Consider the following 22359-nt stretch of genomic DNA (forward strand, 5'->3'; position numbering starts at 1 on the left):
AATCTAGAGACTGGAGGATCCACCTTGGGACATTGAGCCCACCCCTTAACGACTTCAGCGGGGAAGGGGTAACGCGTGTCAGTGAGGCGCTTAGCAAAGCGCTTGTCCGGAACCGCTCTGGGCTTCTGGACAGCGTCTCTGAAGTTAGAGTGATCGAAGAACGCACTACGTGTACGTTTGGGGAACCGAAACTGGTGTTTCTCCTGCTGAGATGCCGACTCCTCTACAGTAGGAGGCGGGGGAGAGAGATCCAACACCTGGTTGATGGACGAGATAAGATCATTCACTAATGCGTCCCCCTCAGGTGTATCAAGGTTAAGGGCGACGTCAGGGTCAGAACCCTGAGCTGCGACGTCCGCCTCGTCCTCCAGAGAGTCCTCAAGCTGGGAACCCGAGCAGCGTGAAGAAGTCGGGGAAGATTCCCAGCGAGCCCGCTTAGCCTGTCTAGGACTGTGGTCCTGGCAGGAGTCCTCCGCGTGGGACTCAGGGCCCAACATGGGAGCGCGCTGCGGCTCGGACCGAGAGGGGCCTGGAGGTGACGATCCAACAGGGGCCGGGGCCTGTGTAAGGACCGGTCTGGACTGCAAAGCTTCTAGTAGCTTGGCAGACCATTTGTCCATCGACTGAGCCATGGTTTGTGAAAGTGACTCAGAGAGTTTCTCAGCAAAAGAGGAGAACTCTGTCCCTGGCGCCTGGACAGGGGGAGCAGGGGGGTCTACATGAGCCGAGGGGTCCACTAGTGACCGAGGCTCCGGCTGAGCAAGTGAAACAGGGGTCGAGCATTGCTCACAGTGAGGGTAGGTGGAACCCGCAGGTAACATAGCCCCACAAGAGGTACAGGCCGCAAAAAACCCCTGTGCCTTAACAGCTTTGCTCCTTGTGGACGACATACTGTTGTCTCCTAGGAGAATGATCACTGAGGGTATATGGGCAAAAACAGGGTATACAGCCCGACCGAACAGAAATATATATATATAAATACGTATCTATTCCGGCACCCTAGGGGGGACCAGCACCGGGTGACCGGTGTGGCTTACCGACCGCTAACAAGCGGAGTGTGTGCCTCCAGATTCCCAGCTTTAGGTCCCCTTGGAGCTGCAGAGCTGTTCCTGAGAATCCTCCACCGGCAAAATGCTCAAAAAATGGCTGCCGGAGATCTCAGGGGAGGAGTGGAGCCGTGGGCGGCGCCAGGAAAGTGCGGGAATCTGGGGTCCCCACAGTGATCAGTGAGGGGGGAGGAAACATGCAGGATGCTCCAGCCCTCACATCCGACATCAGGTCGGCAGTCCCGCCCTTACCCCTGACAGGCAGGCCCGGGGGCGGGATTTTTGCGACTAGGCCGCGATGAAGCCGGGAACTAAATTTGAGACCGCGCCCGACAAGCAGGCACGGTCGGCGCGGAAGTCCGCCGGTCTTCTCAATTCAGCAGCTGCCGCAGCGTCCGGAAAGAAGGTGCACTCCTGCACATTCCCCAATGGGGACACAGAGTACCTTATAGTTGCAGGGCCCGGTCCCTGAGGTTGAATAGACTCCGGTCCGGCAGATTCCCACAGGGGCTGCAGAGGGAGCACGGTCCCAGCAACTGGATGACCGTTCAGGATCCCACTTCTCCCAGAGCCGCTAAGGGATGGTGAAGGAGACGGCATGAGGCTCCGGCCTTTGTACCCGCAATGGGTACCTCAACCTTAACAACACCGCCGACGTAGTGGGGTGAGAAGGGAACATGCCGGGGGCCCCGTGCGGGCCCTCTTTTCTTCCAAACGACATAACTAATATGAGAATGCATGAGTGGATGTGTGCCTCCTTCCACACAAAGCATAAAACTGAGGAGCCCGTGATCCACGGGAGGGTGTATAGGCAGAGGGGAGGGGTTACACTTTTTAAAGTGTAATACTTTGTGTGGCCTCCGGAGGCAGAAGCTATACACCCAATTGTCTGGGTCTCCCAATGGAGCGACAAAGAAAAGACGATTATGCATTTTTAGTGTGTTTACGCTGAAGAAATGCGCCAACAATGCATGTAATCCACACTGTTTTTGTCAACGCCAACACGACATGAAGAGAAAGTCCATAGCGTCAAACACGCAATAAATAAAAGCACACAAAAAATACAGTAAAAAAACTGAAGCAATTTAATTTAGCCAATAGGCACAGAAATGCTGCAGAAAAGCTGCAACATTAAAAACTCAAATACTCATAGTGGGAACATTGCCTAAAATTAGCTAAATTAGCTTTAAAAGAACCATGATTCATGCTTTGATATTCTAATGTTATCAGATATAAGTTTTATATTTACCCGACATAGGCAACTTTCTTTTAGGAGCAGCTTGGATTTTTCCATTAGAGGTATATGAGCTTCCCAGTTGAGCTGCAAAGTCACTGGATTCACCCAAGAGTGGGATGTTTCTCTCCTTTAAAGCACTGCATTGCGGCTTTGTTGCTAAAGAAAAAGATGTAAAAAATAAAAGGACTGTCTAAACCAACTCCATATGATGCGTATGAAAGACATTTAAAGGGTTAACCAATGGCTACACAATGCAATGTGATTTCCAACAGCCCCTGAGGAAAAAATCAAAAGACCTTATGACTAATGCAAAAAATGACAAGTAAAAACATAAAATCCACACAATTGTTGACATTCTTTCTACGTAAGGACAAACTATTATAGACCATTATCTCTATGTGGCAATAGTATCAGAATTAGATTGGAAAAAACTATACAAACATGAAAAAAAAATAAATTTAAATGCTGGTAAATCAAGATTTTACAAAAGCTGTAGGCTATGTACGCACGTTGCAGATTTGGTGCAGAAATTTTCTGCATCAAATCTGCACTTTCTGGCAGAAAAATGCACCAAAAAACGCGTGTGTTTTTCTTATTAAGTCAATGGGGTTGAAGGGCTTAAAAAAAAAAAAAAAAAAAATCAGACAAAAATGCACCAAGAATTGACATGCTGCAGATTAGTTTCTGCACCAAATCTGCAAGGAATAAAATTAGCAACGTGAGCACAGCACTTCAGAATTCTCATTGACTTTTCTGCAGATTTGTGCCACAATCTGCACTATGTGCACACGACACAGCTTTACAAGTAAACCACAAGAGGGCTTCCAGACTGAGGGTCTAAGGAGAACCTGTGCTGTGATAGTAAACGCATCTTACCTGATGTCATCATTTTGTTGTTTGGTGTTTTCTCGGGTGGTACAGGACTTGGTGACTGGGCAATAAGAGTGTGCTGAAGCTTTTCCTGCAACTTCTTCATTTGCTCTTGCATTTTTCTCAGTTCATCTTTTAATAAATCAAAAGAATAAGTGAACTGTCAAATAAATGCTTTGCATCTATAAAACACATTTTGCCTGCCATAAAATGCACTCGACGTCCAGATTCAGGACACTACAATCTTGAGTTACTTTCACACCTGTGCAAATGTTACTGTTCATTTATATGACGAGCATAAAGAACGGAAGAGTCAGATCACTCACGGGTAGTGATGAGCGAGTACTAAAAAGCTCGGGTGCTCGAAGCTCGGGCCGAGCCTCCCAAGATACTCGTGTACTCGGCCCGAGCAACGAGCCCAATGTTATCCTATGGGAGACCCGAGTATTTTTGTGAAATGACCCCCCCGGCAGCATGGAGAAACCCTAAAAATGTCACAAAAGTCTCAGAAGAGTGCTCAAATGACATGGCAACAGCATGGGGAAGACCCCTTGAAGCATTTATCACTCAAAAGTCACAGCTGTGAACAATTTTGTCCGCGTTTCACGCCATTTTTACGGACTCACCAGAAAACCTTCCAAAATGACCCCAAAATGATTTTTCATGGCAGAAATGTTAAGGGCACATACCCAATAGTGAGATAGAGCTGGTGTATGTTACTTTTTGAGATTAATACATGAAAGATTTTACGTGAAAACATTGTGTGGCACTCCGATGTCCCTGAGAAGAGACGTACATGAAGGCCTCTTGAGTCTAATGTGCCCATTTTGAGGAAGTGAGTCTTTGTAGTATTTTCCTTTGCCAGGGCAGTCCAAAATTGTGAGGTTCACCAATGCCCCTGCATACAGACGTGCATGAGGGCCTGTAAACCTGAAGTGCCCATTGTAGGGAAGTGGGTCTAATGTAGTATAGCCCTTAGGCAGGGCAGCCAAAAATTGGGAGGCTCCACGTTGTCCCTGGATAGAGACGTGCATGAGGGCCTCAAAACATTAAGTGTCCATTGTCAGGAAGTGGGTGTATTATATAGTATAGCCCTTAGGCAGGGCAGCCAAAAATTGGGAGGCTCCACATTGTCCCTGGATAGAGACGTGCATGATGGCCTGTAAACCTGAAGTGCCCATTGTAAGGAAGTGGGTCTATTTCAGTATAGCCCTTTGCCAGGGCAGCCAAAAATTGGGAGGCTCCACATTGTCCCTGGATAGAGACGTGCATGATGGCCTGTAAACCTGAAGTGCCCATTGTAAGGAAGTGGGTCTATTTCAGTATAGCCCTTTGCCAGGGCAGCCAAAAATTGGGAGGCTCCACATTGTCCCTGGATAGAGACGTGCATGATGGCCTGTAAACCTGAAGTGCCCATTGTAAGGAAGTGGGTCTATTTCAGTATAGCCCTTTGCCAGGGCAGCCAAAAATTGGGAGGCTCCACATTGTCCCTGGATAGAGACGTGCATGATGGCCTGTAAACCTGAAGTGCCCATTGTAAGGAAGTGGGTCTATTTCAGTATAGCCCTTTGCCAGGGCAGCCAAAAATTGGGAGGCTCCACATTGTCCCTGGATAGAGACGTGCATGATGGCCTGTAAACCTGAAGTGCCCATTGTAAGGAAGTGGGTCTATTTCAGTATAGCCCTTTGCCAGGGCAGCCAAAAATTGGGAGGCTCCACATTGTCCCTGGATAGAGACGTGCATGATGGCCTGTAAACCTGAAGTGCCCATTGTAAGGAAGTGGGTCTTATTTCAGTATAGCCCTTTGCCAGGGCAGCCAAAAATTGGGAGGCTCCACATTGTCCCTGGATAGAGACGTGCATGATGGCCTGTAAACCTGAAGTGCCCATTGTAAGGAAGTGGGTCTATTTCAGTATAGCCCTTTGCCAGGGCAGCCAAAAATTGGGAGGCTCCACATTGTCCCTGGGTAGAGACGTGCATGAGGGCCTCAAAACATTAAGTGTCCATTTTAAGGAAGTGGGTGTATTATAGTATAGCCCTTAGGCAGGGCAGCCAAAAATTGGGAGGCTCCACGTTGTCCCTGGGTAGAGACGTGCATGAGGGCCTCAAAACATTAAGTGTCCATTTTAAGGAAGTGGGTGTATTATAGTATAGCCCTTAGGCAGGGCAGCCAAAAATTGGGAGGCTCCACGTTGTCCCTGGGTAGAGACGTGCATGAGGGCCTCAAAACATTAAGTGTCCATTTTAAGGAAGTGGGTGTATTATAGTATAGCCCTTAGGCAGGGCAGCCAAAAATTGGGAGGCTCCACGTTGTCCCTGGGTAGAGACGTGCATGAGGGCCTCAAAACATTAAGTGTCCATTTTAAGGAAGTGGGTGTATTATAGTATAGCCCTTAGGCAGGGCAGCCAAAAATTGGGAGGCTCCACGTTGTCCCTGGGTAGAGACGTGCATGAGGGCCTCAAAACATTAAGTGTCCATTTTAAGGAAGTGGGTGTATTATAGTATAGCCCTTAGGCAGGGCAGCCAAAAATTGGGAGGCTCCATGTTGTCCCTGGGTAGAGACGTGCATGAGGGCCTCAAAACATTGTTCCCATTGCAAAGGAGCGGGTCTCCTGTCGTTGTAATGTCCATTCTGCAAAGAATGGGCGAAAAAATTTACCACTGGGGGTATACCTGAAACAAAGGCCTAAGTATTGCAATTTGTAACGGTCATCATCATGGTGGCGCATAAGGAGAAGGAGGAGCAGTCCAGCGATTATCCAAAGTCCAGAAGTGTGTACCCATGGGTGAGTGGAGGTACATGGCAAACTTTAAATTCCGCTCTCATTTGCTGGTGGTGTGGTGAAGTCTGGCCCAATCCAACCCTTGTTCATCTTGATCAGAGTCAGCCTGTCAGCATTTTCAGTTGACAGGCGGGTGCGTTTATCTGTAATGATTCCACCTGCGGCACTAAAAACACGCTCTGACAAAACGCTAGCAGCAGGGCAGGCCAGGACTTCCAAGGCGTAGAGAGCCAATTCATGCACGTGTCCAGCTTGGATACCCAATAATTGTAAGGCACAGAGGAATGTCGGAGTACAGTTGTTCGATCTGCAAGGTACTCCTTCAGCATCTGGGCAAACTTAGGATTTCTTGTGGCACTACCCCGCACCTCAGGGGCTGTGGTACGTGAGGGGCTGAGAAAACTGTCCCACATCTTAAAGACTGTTCCCCTACCTCTGGCGGATTGGACTTGTGCCTCTCTCGGCTGTACGCCTCGGTTGTCCACTGATTCCTGACCTATGCCGCTAGCGTTTTGTGAGGGGAATGCTTTGCCTACTTCCGTGAGTATGGCCTTCCGGAACTGCTGCATTTTGGTTGACCTCTCCTCCACGGGAATAAGAGACAAAAAGTTCTCCTTGTAGCGTGGGTCTAACAGTGTTACCAACCAGTAATGATTGTCGGCCAAGATGTTCTTAACGCGAGGGTCACGAGACAGGCAGCTTACCATAAAGTCAGCCATGTGCGCCAGACTCTTAACAGCCAGGACTTCAGTAGCCTGACCAACAAGATGACTGAACATGCTGTCCTCCTCCTCCTCCTCATCTACCCTGTCCTCTGGCCAGCCACGCTGAACCGAGGATATGACTGGTGTGCATGTCATATCCTCAATTTGGCCGGAGAGTTGCTCCATGTCTTCATCCTCCTCCTCGTCATAGTCCTCCACTGCACGTTGTGATGAGACGAGGCTGGGCTGTGTGTTATCACCCACACCCACTACTGTTTCTTGCTGCAACTCATCGCGCTCCGCCTGCAATGCATCATGTTTGTTTTTCAGCAGAGACCGTTTTAGAAGGCAGAGTAGCGGTATGGTGACGCTAATAATGGCGTCATCACCACTCACCATCTTGGTGGAGTCCTCAAAGTTTTGGAGGATGGTACATAGGTCTGACATCCATCTCCACTCCTCAGGTGTTATGTGTGGAGTTTGACCCATTTCCCGACGGCTTAGGTGATGCAGGTACTCAACAACTGCCCTCTTCTGCTCACATATCCTGACCAACATGTGCAGAGTTGAATTCCAACGCGTGGGGACATCACACACCAGTCTGTGAGCCGGAAGATGCAAACTGCGCTGAAAGCCGGCAAGGCCGGCTGAAGCAGTAGGTGACTTTCGAAAATGTGCAGACAGGCGGCGAACTTTTACCAGCAAATCAGACAGCTCTGGGTATGACTTTAGAAACCGCTGAACCACGAGGTTGAGCACATGGGCCACGCATGGAACATGTGTCAGCTGGCCTCGCCTCAAAGCCGCCACCAGGTTCCGGCCATTGTCACACACGACCTTTCCTGGCTTTAGGTTCAGAGGTGTGAGCCAGTGATCTGCCTGCTGTTTCAGAGCTGTCCACAGCTCTTCTGCATTGTGGGGTTTGTCACCTATGCAGATTAGCTTCAGCACAGCCTGTTGCCGCTTCGCCGAGGCAGTGCTGCAGTGCTTCCAGCTTGTGACTGGTGTGGAGGGCACAGTGGATGAGGATGCGCAGGAGGAGGAGGAGGCTGAAGAGCATGACATTCCGGAGCTGTAGAGTGTGGGTGAAACACTGACTGAGGTAGGGCCTGCAAACCTTGGTGTGGGAAGGACGTGTTCCGTCCCTCGCTCAGACTGGGTCCCAGCTTCCACAATATTAACCCAGTGTGCCGTCAACGAGATGTAGCGGCCTTGCCCACAAGCACTTGTCCACGTGTCTGTGGTTAGGTGGACCTTGGGTGAAACAGCGTTGTTCAGGGCACGTGTGATGTTTTGTGACACGTGGTTATGCAACGCGGGGACGGCACACCGGGAGAAATAGTGGCGGCTGGGGACCGAGTAACGTGGGACAGCTGCCGCCATCAGGTCACGGAATGCTTCTGTCTCCACCAGCCTAAAAGGCAACATTTCCAGCGCAAGCAGTCGCGAAATGTTAGCATTTAGAACTGTGGCATGTGGGGTGTTGGCAGTGTATTTGCGCCTGCGTTCAAAGGTTTGCTGAATGGATAACTGAACGCTGCGCTGGGACAAGGACGTGCTTGATGATGGTGTTCTTTCTGCGTAGGCAACTGCAGGTGCAGGAGTGGAGGAGGCTTGTTCGCAGGCAGCATGGACAGAGGATTGGCTCGCATGCACAACCAGCGAAGACGTAGCAGTGACATCAGCAAGCACTGCTCCTCGACTCTGTTGTACTTCCCACAAAGTCGGGTGCTTGGCTGACATGTGCCTGATCATGCTGGTGGTGGTCAGGCTGCTAGTTTTGGTACCCCTGCTGATGCTGGCACGCCAGGTGTTGCAAATGGTTTTTTTTTAATCATCTGGATCCAACTTAAAAAACTGCCAGACTCGGAAAGACCTAACATTTGTACAGGCACCTTGTGTCGTCGTGTTATTCCGGGGAACGGTTGCCTGACTTCTGCCTGGGGCCACCACCCTGCTTCTTACTGCCTGTTGTGATGCTACGCCTCCCTCCCCCTGTGCACTGCTGTCCTCGCTCTGCATATCCTCCTGCCAGGTTGGGTCAGTTACTGGATCATCCACCACGTCGTCTTCCTCTTCCGCACCCTGCTCCTCCTCCTGACTTCCTGACAATTGTGTCTCATCATCGTCCACCACTTGTTGAGACACGTTGCCAACTTCGTGAGAACGTGGCTGCTCAAATATTTGGCCATCTGTACAGACGATCTCCTCATGACCCACTTCAATATGAGCTGGCGAGAGGCCAGAATGTGTGAATGGAAACGTGAACAGCTCTTCCGAGTGTCCAAGTGTGGGATCATTAATGTCCGAGGAGGACGTGTACTCAGCCTGGTGGTAGGAAGGAGGATCAGGTTCAGAAATGTGCGGTGCAGTATCACGGCTACTGACACTTGACCGTGTGGAAGACAGAGTGTTTGTGGTGGTGCCAATCTGACTGGAAGCATTATCTGCTATCCAACTAACAACCTGTTGACACTGGTCTTGGTTCAAGAGCGGTGTACTGCTGCGGTCCCCAAGAATTTGCGACAGGACGTGCGAGCGACTAGATGTGGCCCTTTGTTGTGGCGAAATTAGAGCTTGCCCACGACCTCGGCCTCTGCCTGCACCACCATCACGTCCACTTCCTTGTTCCTTGCCAATGCCCTTGCGCATTTTGCAATGCTGTGCACTGCTGACGTGTATATTCACTACTTGTGCGTTATATAAAGGTTTCTGGAAATTGCACACAAGTGCACCTGTACGCTGCCACCAACAGGCACACACGTGCGGTTTTAAAAACCAAGCACGGACGCAATAAGAACCTAACAGGTTTTTTTGGGGAGCGACAATTACAGACAAGTCAGACACTATCTGGACTGTTTTACACTGTGTACACCAGCCCCAGATATGATGAAGGCTGGTATACGGTCACCACTACCCTGCCTGCCTGCCTGCCTGTATACTGGTACAATAGTCCTGACAAGGACTCTTTTGGTCACTAGCCTGTATTCAGACCTGGCTATACCCTGCCTGTATATAGCAACAATAGTCCTGAGAAGGACTCTGCTACTGTACTCCGACCTGGCTATACCCTGCCTGCCTGTATACAACTAGAATAGTCCTGAGAAGGACTTTTGGTCACACTGTTTGCAGCCCTGCAACTGAAAAAGCTATAAAGGGCCGCAAAGCTTTCCCTGAATCAGCGACACTCTCCCTGCACTCACTGTCTGGATAGCTGTGAGCAGAGCACAGCGCGCCGGCCGATATAAAGGCTCGGTCACGCTGTGCAGGCCGGCCAATCACTGCAATTCCACAACTAACAGGGCTGTGGCATTGCAGTGGTCTGCCAGCCAATCCCTGCATGAGGGCTGGCTCTCAAAAGAGCGCCAACATGCAGAAATGGAGACCATGAGTACAGCACGAGTATCGCGAGATTACTCGGTCCCCGCCGAGCAGCCCGAGTACAGCGATACTCATGCGAGTACAGAGTAGTGACAAGCATGCTCGCTCATCACTACTCACGGGTCATTTTACAAAAGAAAAAAAAAAAGGAACAAAAGAAAACCACCACGCTGTAGTATGCTCACTAACTGACGGATCCTAGTCCTAGGAAACATCTCTTAACACACGTGCATTAAGCAGATGACAGGAGAACCCCTCAAAAAATGAAAGCAGAAACCTTGCCTCATCACAAAGATTTGAATACTGTTGGTGCTGTGTGGCTGCCATTGTTGTTGTGTCTCTAGGATGGAGTAGCCTGGAGTCATGGGGACTCAGCATTGCAGCATAGATGCTGTGAAGCACCAGATCACCTGCCCTGCTAGTGCACTATGAGTACGGCACCACACCTTTAAAGGATAGAAAAAGTTAGAGGTTCGCTGTGACATGGCAGTGGGCTTCATACAGTCGGATCAGAACATTAACTTAAGAACCTCATGTTTAGTTTTGTAAATTTTTGACTAGCGACATTAGATCAACGTGTGACTTTTGGACGTGCGGTCCATGGAGCTCTGGAAGATGTAAGAAAGAAGTCTACCACACAGGTAGCACACTGTATATTTCTATAGGAATCAGGGGACTTATGCAGATAAAGTCGACTTTTGGCAAAAGGAATGCCTAGTCTGTGCACATAAGCAATGAGAGGCTGTCAAAATCTGAGCTGTGCTGACAGATTATATATAGTGCTATTCTATATAACTAACACTGCAACTCTCCCTTCCTGGGCGATTTTTCGCTTTTGTTATTTTCTGATTTTTGTCATATATCTTAGTTACACAGCTGTATGAAGGTTTGTTTTTCTTGCAGGACAAGTTGTAGTTTTGAAATCCACAATTATACAATAAACTGAAAAGCAATTCAGCCATTGTTTGTGTTTGGCTTTCATGGCATTCTGTGTTAAAAATGATAAAGCAATAGGATTTTTCAGGCCAGTACGATTACCGCAATTCCAAACTGGTTTAGTTTTCATATTGTTACATTTTAGTAGATTTATAAAAAAAAAAAAAAAAAAAAAGAAAAAATTGTTGATTTTTTTATTTGAGACCCGTAATTTTTTTTTCATTCTAACATCAATAGACCTGTGAGAGGATTTGTTTGTCTCCGTAGCAAGGTAAATTTCTATTGACGCCATTTTGGAGAACATAAGTCTCGATCGCTTTTCACTGAAATTTATGGGGTAAGTGAGGGAACAGAAAAATGGTTATCAGGAGTTACGTTTTTCTTTTCAGTCTTTAAAGTATTGCTTAAGAAGGGAATTTTGTTTACTTACCGTAAATTCCTTTTCTTCTAGCTCCTATTGGGAGACCCAGACAATTGGGTGTATAGCTACTGCCTCCGGAGGCCACACAAAGTATTACACTTTAAAAAGTGTAACCCCTCCCCTCTGCCTATACACCCTCCCGTGCATCACGGGCCCATCAGTTTTGGTGCCAAAGCAGGAAGGAGGAACTTATAAATTGGTCTAAGGTAAATTCAATCCGAAGGATGTTCGGAGAACTGAAACCATGAACCAAAAGAACCCTTCAACATGAACAACATGTGTACACAAGGAACAACAGCCCGAAGGGAACAGGGGCGGGTGCTGGGTCTCCCAATAGGAGCTAGAAGAAAAGGAATTTACGGTAAGTAAACAAAATTCCCTTCTTCTTTGTCGCTCCATTGGGAGACCCAGACAATTGGGATGTCCAAAAGCAGTCCCTGGGTGGGTAAAAGAATACCTCGATAAAAAGAGCCGAAAAAAAAAACGGCCCTCTCTTACAGGTGAGCAACTGCCTCCTGAAGGACTCGCCTACCTAGGCTGGCATCTGCCGCCGCATAGGCATGAACCTAATAGTGTTTCGTGAAAGTGTGCAGACTCGCCCAGGTAGTGCTGACACACCTGCTGAGCCGTAGCCTGGTGACGCAATGCCCAGGATGCCCCTACGGCTCTGGTAGAATGGGCTTTCAGCCCTAAAGGACTCGGAAGCCCCGAAGACGGTAGACTTCAAGAATCCGTTCCTTGATACACCGAGCCAAGGTTGACTTGGAAGCCTGCGACCCCTTACGCTGGCTAGCGACAAGGAGCGCATCAGAACGGCGCAGGGGCGCAGTGTGCGAAATGTAGAGCCGGAGTGCTCTCACAAAATCTAAGAAGTGCAAATCCTTTTCACACTGGTGAACTGGATGAGCCAAAAGAAGGTAAGGAGATATCCTGATTGAGAAGAAAAAGGGGGATACCACCTTAAGTAGGAATTCCGGGACCGGACGCAGGGCCACCTCGTCCTGGCGTAACACCAGGAAGGGGGCTTTGCATGATAGCGCTGCTAGCTCCGACACTCTCCGAAGTGATGCGCCTGCCACTAGGAAGACCACCTTCTGCGAAAGGCGTGATAGAGATAACTCCGAGGACGCTAAGAGCCAGGCCACAATGGCCACGCAGTGAGGTTGAAGGCCGCAGAATTCAGATGGAAAATGGCCCTTGTGACAGCAAGTCTGGTCGTTCCGGGAGTGCCCACGGTCGACCCACCGTAAGGTGCCACAGATCCAGGTATCACGACCTCCTCGGCCAGTGTAGAGCAACGAGGATGGCGCGGCGGCAGTCGGACCCGATTTTGAATGACACTCTGGGCAGCAGTGCCAGAGGGGGAAATACATAAGGCAGTCGAAATTGCGACCAGTTCTGAACTGATGCGTCCGCCGCCAGCGCTCTGTGCTGGTGGTTGATGTACACGACCGCCGTGGCGTCGTCCGACTGTATCCGGATCTGCCTGCCGTCCAGCCACCGCTGGAACGCCTGTAGGGCTAGCTACACTGCCCTTAATTCCAGAACATTGATCTGAAGGGAGGACTCTGTCGGAGTCCAGGTTCCCTGAGCCCTGTGGTGGAAGAAGACCGCTGTCCACCCTGACACTCTCGTCCGCCCAGGATGGGAGCAGGAAGGATTTTTCTTTCGACAAGAAGTTAAGAAGCAACCACTGAAGAGAGGTTTTGGCTGCCAGAGAAAGAGAGACGTTCCTGTCTAGGGACGTCGACCTCCTGTCCCATTTGCGGAGAATGTGCCATTGGAGTGGACGCAGATGAATACTGCGCAAAGGGAACTGCCTCCATTGCTGCCACCATCTTCCCTAGGAAGCGCGTGGGGCGCCTCAAGGGGTGTGACTGAGCCCGAAGGAGAGAGTGCACCCCTGTCTGCAGCGAACGCTGTTTGTCCAGCGGAAGCTTCACTATCTCTGAGAGAGAATGAAACTCCATCAAGAGGTAAGTCAGTGATTGGGTCGGTGTCAATTTTTACTTTGGGAAATTGATGATCCACCCTAACCTCTGGAGAGTCTCCAGAGCAATGTTCGGACCGTGTTGACATGCCACCCGAGAGGGTGTCTTGACTTAGGAGATCGTCTAAGACAGGGATCACCGAGTGTCCCTGAGAGTGTAGGCCCGCCACCACTGATGCCATGACCTTGGTGAAGCCCCGTGGGGCTGTCGCCAGGCCGAAAGGCAGAGCCACGAGCTGAAAGTGTTCGTCCCGGATGGCGAAACACAAGGCGCGTTGATACTCTGGTGCAATCGGAACATGGAGATAAGCATCCCTGATGTCGATTGATGCTAGGAAGTCTCCTTGGGATCGAGACGATGACAGAGCGGAGAGATTTCATCCGAAAAAGTCTGGTTCTCACGTGTCTGTTGAGCAGAATGAGGCCCAGAACTGAACGGAATGATCCGTCCTTTTTTGGTACCCCGAACAAGTTGGAGTAAAGCCGCGACCACGTTCTTGAAGCGGAACGGGGATCACAACTCCATCTGCCGTCAGAGTTCACTGGCTGAAAAAATGCATCGGTTCGCTCGGGGGGCGGAGATGTTCTGAAGAAACGAGTCGGAGGACGAGAGCTGATCTCTATCCTGTAACCGTGAGACAGAATGTCTCTCACCCATCGGTTTTGGACATGTGCCCACCAGGCGTCGCAAAAGCGGGAGAGCCTGCCACCGACCGAGGACGCGGTCTTGGTGAGGCCGAAGTCATGAGGAAGCCGCCTTGGAGGCGGTGCCTCCGGCGGTCTTTGTAAGACGTGACTTAGACCGCCATGCAGAAGAGTTCCTCTGGCCCTCCTCTGACCTGTTGAACATGGAGGAACGGAACTTGGCTGAGGACAGAAAGGACCGAAACCTCGATTGTATTTTTCGTTGCTGAGGTCTGTTTGGTTTGGACTGGGGTAAGGACGAGTCCTTTCCCTTGGACTGCTTAATAATTTCATCCAATTGCCCGTCAAACAAACGGTCGCCAGAAAATGGCAAACCGGTTAAGAACTTCTTGGAAGCAGAGTCTGCCTTCCATTCACGTAGCCACATGGCCCTGCGGGCTGCCACCGAATTGGTGGATGCTACCGCTGTACGGCTCGCAGAGTCCAGGAACGGCGTTCATGGCGTAGGACGAAAAAACCTACGCTTGAGAAGCCAAGGACACAACCTGCGGGGCAGAGGTACGTGCGACCGCATTAATCTCAGCCAGAGAAGCTGAGATAGCTTGGAGTGCCCTCACGGCTGCGAAGGCCGGAGCAAAAGATGCGCCTATGGCTTCATAGATGGATCTCATCATAAGCTTTATTTGCCTGTCAGTGGCATCCATGAGAGATGAACCATCTGCCAATAATACTACGGATCTAGCCGCCAGTCTGGAGACTGGAGGATCCACCTTGTGACACTGAGCCCAACCCTTAACTACGTCAGGGGGGAAAAGGGTAACGTGTGTCATTAAGGCGCTTAGTAAAGCGCTTGTCCGGAAAGTTCTGTGCTTCTGGACAGCCTCTCTGGAGTTAGAGTGATTGAAAAACGCACTCCGTGTACGTTTGGGAAACCTAAACTGGTGTTTCTCCCGCTGTGAAGCCGACTCCTCCATAGGAGAAGATGGGGGAGAGAGGTCTAGCACCTGGTTGATGGACGCTATAAGGACATTTACTATGGCGTCCCCTTCAGGTGTATCCAGATTGAGAGCAATGTCAGGGTCAGAGCCCTGAGCTGCGACCTCCGCTTCATTCTCCCGAGAGTCCTCAAGCTGAGACCCCGAACAGCGTGATGAAGTTGTGGAAGGTTCCCAGCGAGCCCGCTTAGCCTGTCTGAGGCCGCCGTCCGTGTCGGAGTTCTCACCGTGGGATCTGGGTGTTACCCCAGGAGCCCCTTGTTGTACCGACCCAGAGGGGCCTGGGAGCGATGAACTCACAGCGCCCTGGCCCTGTGTTACCGGTCTGGACTGCAAAGCTTCCAGTATCTTAGCAGCCCCTCTGTCCATAGACTGGGCCATGGAATGTGAAAGCGACTCAGAGAGTTGCTCAGTCAAACGTGCAAACTCTGTCCCTGCCATCTGTGCAGTGGAAACCGGTGGTACCACCTGAGCCGAGGGTCCCACCAGTGCCGGAGGCTCCGGCTGAGTGAGTGCCCCAGGGGCCAAGCATTGTACACAATGATAGGTGGAACCTGCCGGCAATATAGCCGCACAAAAGGTACAGGTTGCAAGAAAGCCTGTGCCTTGGCACCCTTACTGTTTGCGGACGACCTGCTGTTGTCACCTCTTAGAGTAATCAGTGAGGGTATATAGCCAAAAGCAAATAGTGCTGCCGAACAGTGAAATCATATACCATATAAATATATATATATATACACACTTCGGCACCCAAGGGGGGCCAGCACCTGATTGGGAAACTGGTGCCCCACAGTGCTCAGTGAGGGGGGAGGAGGATACCAAGTATGCTCCAGCCCTCACTGCCGACGTCCAGTCGGCCGTCCCGTCGTTACCCCTGACTGGCAGGCCCGGGAACGGGAGTATATGGTACTAGGCCGCAAGAGCCGGGGACTAAAGTTAAAAACGCGGCCGGCAAACAGGCGCGGTAGTCCCGGTCTCACAAAGCACACAGCAACCGCTGCGGCGTTTGTAACCCAGGTGCTGCATGCAGCGTCCCAAGGGGGACACAGAGTACCTTATGGATGCAGGGCTCTGTCCCTGATGATGTCCAGTCTCCTGTCCGTCAGAATCCCCCAGGGGCTGCGGATGGAGCCCGGTCCCAGTGCATGGCGACCGGTTAGGAACCCCCTCTCCCAGAGCTGCAGAGCACATTCTGAGATCCTCCACCGGCAGAATCATACTGAGACCCATATAACAATGGCTGCCGGCGTTCCGAGGGGAGGAGGGAGCCGTGGGCGGAACCACAAAAGTGCGGGAATCTTGCCCCATAGTGATCAGTGAGGGGGGAGGAGGACAGCGAAGTGTGCTCCAGCCCTCACTGTCGGCGTCCTACCGACCGTCCCGCCCTTCCCCCTGACTGGCAGGCCCAGGGGCGGGAGTTTAATACACTAGGCCGCAAAAGCCGGGGACTAAAGTAAAAACCGCGGCCGGCAAACAGGCACAGTCGGCGCGGTAGTCCCGGTCAAAAAACCACACCGCAGTCGCTGCAGCGTCTGAAGGCTAAGGTGCTTCATGCACCGTCCCAAAGGGGAAACAGAGTACCTGTAGATGCAGGACCATGTCCCTGACGATACTCAGTCTCCTGTCCAGCAGATTCCCCCAGGGGCTGCGGAGGGAGCCCGGTCCCAGTGCCTGGATGACCGGTTAGGATCCCACTTCACCCAGAGCCCCTAAGGGATGGGGAAGGAAAACGGCATGTGGCTCCAGCCTGTGTACCCGCAATGTGTACCTCAACCTTAACAGCACCGCCGACTCAGTGGGGTGAGAAGGGAGCATGCCGGGGGCCCTGTTAGGGGCCCTCTTTTCTTCCATCCGATATAATCAGCAGCTGCTGCTGACTAAAATGTGGAGCATTGTGTGAATGTCAGCCTCCTTCAACACAAAGCATAAAACTGATGGGCCCGTGATGCACGGGAGGGTGTATAGGCAGAGGGGAGGGGTTACACTTTTTAAAGTGTAATACTTTGTGTGGCCTCCGGAGGCAGTAGCTATACACCCAATTGTCTGGGTCTCCCAATGGAGCGACAAAGAAATAATCATTTTACATCTTCACTGTTTATTCCCTTTTTCTGTAATGGTTTGCAGGGAAACAAACTTATTCGTGTTGTGTAATTTTGTTGATAAATAAAATGAACCTGATTATCAAAAAATATATATAAATAAAGAAAGAAATAATTTTAAATGTTGAGGGATGGGACATCTACGGATACAATGATACCAAATATGCTTTTTTTTATTTCTGGAGTTTTCTTTTACAGAGTGATTTAAACGGTTATATTTTTTACTATTTTAAATTAGTTTACTTTATTTTAATCTTCTAAGGGAAATATAATCTAAAAAAATATAGTAAACTACAGAATATAGTAAACTTACTGATCCAAGATGATGGTGTCTGGGGCCTACCAGTAGGTACCATGGTAATCCATCAGCTCCTCGTAAACCTACTGGACACTGGAATGATTGCAGAGCACAAATCGGCCCATTTTAAAAGGTTGGCCACTACTTTAACATTGATGGCATACCTTAGAATAGTTCATCAATGTCTGATCAGCCTGGTACAACACTCAGCACCTCCGCCGATCAGCTGTTCTCGCTGCCGCCAGCAAGTTGCCCGGAAATGCTCAGTTTCAGAGCTGCTCCATCTTCTGATAGTGGCCACATACTGCACATCAGACTCCAATTGACTTGAATGAGAGGTGGATGTGCAGAATATCAAAAGACGGGGCAACTCCGAAACGGAGCATTTCCGTCAGCTGCCATCAGGAAAAGCTGATTGGCGGCGTACCAGTTGTTGACCCCACCAATCAAGCATTGATGATCTATCCTAAGGATAGGCCATCAATGTTAAATTAGCGGAAAGCTTCTTTAAATATCGCTGTTCGCTACAACACAGTTGGCACCAGCCGCACACAATACAGGAAGCACACCCAATGTCAACTAGGGGTTAATTAGCATGCCCAGCTTTCTAAATAGATAACTGCTAGATTTTAGTGAAGTCTGATGTCAAACAACACTGAGGTTATAGAAAAACTATCTTTTTATTTTTATTGAAACATTGTGGGTTTCCACATATTTCTATACAATCTGGTTTCTGAACATGATCTGTAAAGCAGGCATGTGAATAACATCTAAAAAAAGCTCACAAAACGCATAAAACGTATGCCTCACACTACCTTCCAACTCTTGTTTGGATCTATCCTGGCTGGAGGATGGTGACGGCTTCTCGGACTCCGGTACAGGTGTACTGTCTTCTAAATCATCAACATCTCCAAATAACGTTGTGAAATCTTCTTGCGCCCCCTCAATATTCTGCCCTTCACCGGCACTGTCACTTTCATGGTAAGAACCTGATTCATCTCCATCAAACAGTTCATCAAAAGCATCAGTTTCACTTAAGGAGTCGGGGCAGTCCGCACTGCCGCTCTCAGCGCCTTCATTTTCTTCTAGCAGCGAGGTCAGAAGCTCCAAGTCAGCGTCACCTGGGGACGCACACAATTATGTTATTGACAATCACAGGAACATCAGTTTTATGTAAGTATTACTCTACCATTGTACTACGGTATGTAACAGGCAGCAACTTTCTAGGTTAACACATTAGAAGATCAAAATTTCTCATCACCCCAAGAGCCTGTGCACATGACGTGGTTGTGTCACATTTTCTGTGAAGATCGATCACAAAACCTGCAAGATTTCCTAGTCCCAGCAAAGTGCATGAGATTCCTGAAGTGTCATTCACACATTGCTTATTGTTTACTTGTAGATGAATTAAATCTGCAGCATTTCTATTTTTTCACTGTATATTTCACTCATACTGATGAGTGTGAAAACTCTGGGAGATAACAAATGTTTGTACTGTCCCTGCCCTCTTAGGCTATGAAGCTGAGCTGGCCACTGCAGTTCTAGCGTCTTAAGATCACTAGTACAGCAATAAAACAGTAGCCTCACCCCTCCAGTATGGGATGTTACGTTAGGCTAAGTTCACACATCCTGTGTTTTGCATCAGTCACAATCCGTAGCCTTGAGGAATTACGGAATCCTGCAAAATATTTTGCAGGAATCCTGTATTTCCCCATAGACTTCTATTAGTGACGGATTGCGACTGATGACCCTGCGTTGCATCCGCTGCGTCGCGGTCCGTCGTTTTTGACTGACCGCCGAGCGGGGAGCAACGCAGAATGTAACGTTTTTCGGGCCGTCAAAATTAACGCGCCGCGCAGGAATCCGTCGCCATCCGTCAAGCTTGTAATGCATGTCTATGGTGCTGGATTCCGTCGTAATCCGTCTTACAACGGAATCCAGCGCAGGATTCCGTCATGCTCTACTGAGCATGCCCAGCATGCTTGGCACGCCCACTGGGCTGTCCCAAACACAGACGGATCATGACTGATCCGTCAAAAAACGGACGCACAGCGGATGTAACGGACGCAACTGATCCGTTTTTTCACAGGATTCCTGTGAAAGGAATCCTGTGAAAAACACATCAGTTGCATCAGTTGACATCTTGAAAATGACTGATCCGTTGCTGACGGACCTGACGGATTGAAAACACAGGATGTGTGAACTTAGCCTTACACACCACTATTCTTCCCCATACCCTACCCCCCCCCCCCCCCCGCTCTAAAACTGGATAGAAACAAGCATAAGGCGGCTGGCAGGTAAGAAGAGCATGGAGACGGCCAGACCATCGCTACAGACTATGTTCCCTGCTGCAGCATGGAGCTTTACACTGGTCTGTGACATAACGTCCCATACGGGAGGAATGAGGGGCAGCTACTATTTTATTGGTTTACAAGTGACCTAAAGACACTAGAACTGCAGTGGCCAGCCCAGCTTCATAGTGCAAGAGGGCAGGGACAGTACAAACATTTTTTTTTTAATCTCCCCGGAGTACAACTTTAACTTACGCAAATACCCTTAGATTGGTCTACTGTCAATGAATGAGAACATGTATGCAGTAAAGATCATTAAACTGGTTAAGACTTAGGACGCTTTCACACTGCGTTATAACCTACGTTCAGTGGTCCCGTTGGGGCTTCTGTCCGAACTCCCCCCCCCCCTCCCCTCCTCCCCCGCGCCGACGGGGCCATTGACTATAATGGTGCAGACGAAGTCACCATGTGCTCAGTCTTGCACCATTTTCGGGTGTATACGCTTTCTGCAGGAGGACACCCAGACACAGTCTACTACGTCTGGGTGTCCGCCTGCAGAAAGCGTACACACCCAAAAATGGTGCAAGACAGAGCACACGGTGACTTTGTCTGCTCCATTACAGTTAATGGCCCCGTTAGCACATGCGTCTGAAACACGATTCGCAAGTGGGGCGGTGGGGGGTTGGGTGTTCGGACGGAGGCTCCAACGGGACGAGTAAATGTAGATAATAGTGCAGTGTGATAGGGACCTGTGAAAGGGTCCTTCTCAGATATCACATAATCACAGCAAGAGATGGATGAACATTCCAAAGAACATTTATTCCAAGCAAATTAAATGGTCCATACAATAATCCACCACAGAGAGGGTAAATTAGTCCAGAAACACTCATATAGTTCAGTAAGCGATAAAAGTCCAGGTCACTCTGGAGAGCCACAGCTTCTGCCCAGAGGATGACTCTTGCTGCTTTTCTTGAAGTTCCCAGCCAGACTGACCAATTATTCAGGTAAGCAGAGCGTTTAGGTGGATCCCAGGTCCCCCAGACCACACCTAAAATACGAACCTACACATGATACACAACTCCCCATATTCCCCCATCACAGGCCCTTAGGCCCAGATTCCTCAAAACAGGAATTTTGCACATCAATCTTGATGAAGAGTGTCCTGGAGTAAGATGTGCTAAATACAAGTCATTATTTCACCTGCGGCTGCAATGACAACCCTCAAATTCCCAGTGATCATATGTCACTGGGGTGCTGGTAGGGTGAGAGTTGGAGCCGACTAACACTCACAATCTTCTAAATGCCGTGATTGCTATTGATCGTGGCATCTAGAAGATAACACGGCCGGGGCTGGCATACATACCTGACACTCCTGCTGATCAGCGGCTCCTGCTCCTGGCCAGATGTTATCAGTTGCTGAGCTGCACAGTACATCTCCATCAAATGAATAGTGTCCACGGCCCGGTAATGCTCCTCCACCCCTATCAAAGAGGTTATGAGTGGATTTGCCGAGCCCCACTCAGGCCACGATATAGATGATGGAGCTGTCCTATTGAACTCCACAACCAAACAAATATGACCAATGCCAGCACAAGCTGATCATCGTGGGTGCAGAGTGTCGCACAACCACCGATCTGGTATTGATGACCTTTCCTAAGGATAGGCCATCAATATAATAGTACAAGATAATCCCTTAAAAAACTTTGACTAAATGCCTAGAAAAAGTTGGGGCATCTCCATTTAAAACCAACAGGAGAAAAAAAATAATGTATATTACCATATCCTTCACAACAGAAAGTCAGCTAATGAACAAAAAGGGAATGTTGTTCAAGAGCAGCATGTATAAAACACTGGCAGTATGATTTTTCCAGGAATGTTTGACTTTCAAACAGTGTGGTATTTTAGAGAAAAGCCCGCTTTAAAAGGTGCCCGCTGACTGTGACTAACAGATTCCTCCCTATACACATGGAGAGACGCATCACTAAAGGATAGTGGGCATGGACCTGCCTGTCCTCAGTTTCCCATGTGGCTTGGTCTGAATCGGCTTTTAAAGTATGTTCTTCTTTTAAATGCCACATAACAAGAGTCATCATACCTGGCCGTAATCATGCAGCCAGTGGGATGATTATACATGCTGCACATTGCTAAGTTAGCATGCAACAGGTCTTTAACGTTTACTCACTTTCCTACATTTCAGCCATCTTGCCTTTTAGCTGTCTTTTTGGCTCTCAATCCCACGATCCTCTACACAGTATAACATTTTAGTATAACATTTTGGCACTTAGAGCCTAAATCATCTCTACCAGTAGTGACAGTGTAATAAACACCAAAAGAAACTGAGCTGTAGCAAATGTTCAATAAACATGCAACAAGCATGTGAATTGCAGCCTCAAGACTAGAAAAAACCAAGGAGAAAAATTGTATGAAATAAGAATTATTCTTACCGATAATTCGGTTTCTAGGACCTTCCACGACAGCATAGGAGGTTGTCTCTCCACGCCCTAATTGGGATAGGAAGTTCAAGAGGTTTAAAAGGACCCTCCCACCTCCCACAGCCAGTGTCTTACAAAGAATCCATAGCATATGAGAAGTACCACACATTCAGGAATATATGAATACAAAAGGGGAGGGAATTACCTGCTGTCGTGGAAGGTCCTAGAA

The 22359-nt window shown here is 49.2% G+C and overlaps 1 protein-coding gene across 1 annotated transcript in view; it reads right to left on the reverse strand.

Annotated features, from left to right (window-relative positions):
- The window catches only part of MCM10 (minichromosome maintenance 10 replication initiation factor), a 116216-nt gene that overhangs the window by 79444 nt on the left and 14413 nt on the right, over positions 1-22359 (reverse strand). Inside the window, exons 3-5 of the mRNA XM_075342589.1 lie at positions 18223-18528; positions 3160-3285; positions 2296-2439 (exon numbers count right to left, since the gene is read on the reverse strand). Of these exons, the coding sequence (XP_075198704.1) occupies positions 2296-2439; positions 3160-3285; positions 18223-18528 (576 nt within the window). The remainder of the gene's footprint in view (positions 1-2295; positions 2440-3159; positions 3286-18222; positions 18529-22359) is intronic.

Source organism: Anomaloglossus baeobatrachus, chromosome 4, assembly GCF_048569485.1.
Source record: "Anomaloglossus baeobatrachus isolate aAnoBae1 chromosome 4, aAnoBae1.hap1, whole genome shotgun sequence".
NCBI classification, from domain to species: domain Eukaryota; kingdom Metazoa; phylum Chordata; class Amphibia; order Anura; family Aromobatidae; genus Anomaloglossus; species Anomaloglossus baeobatrachus.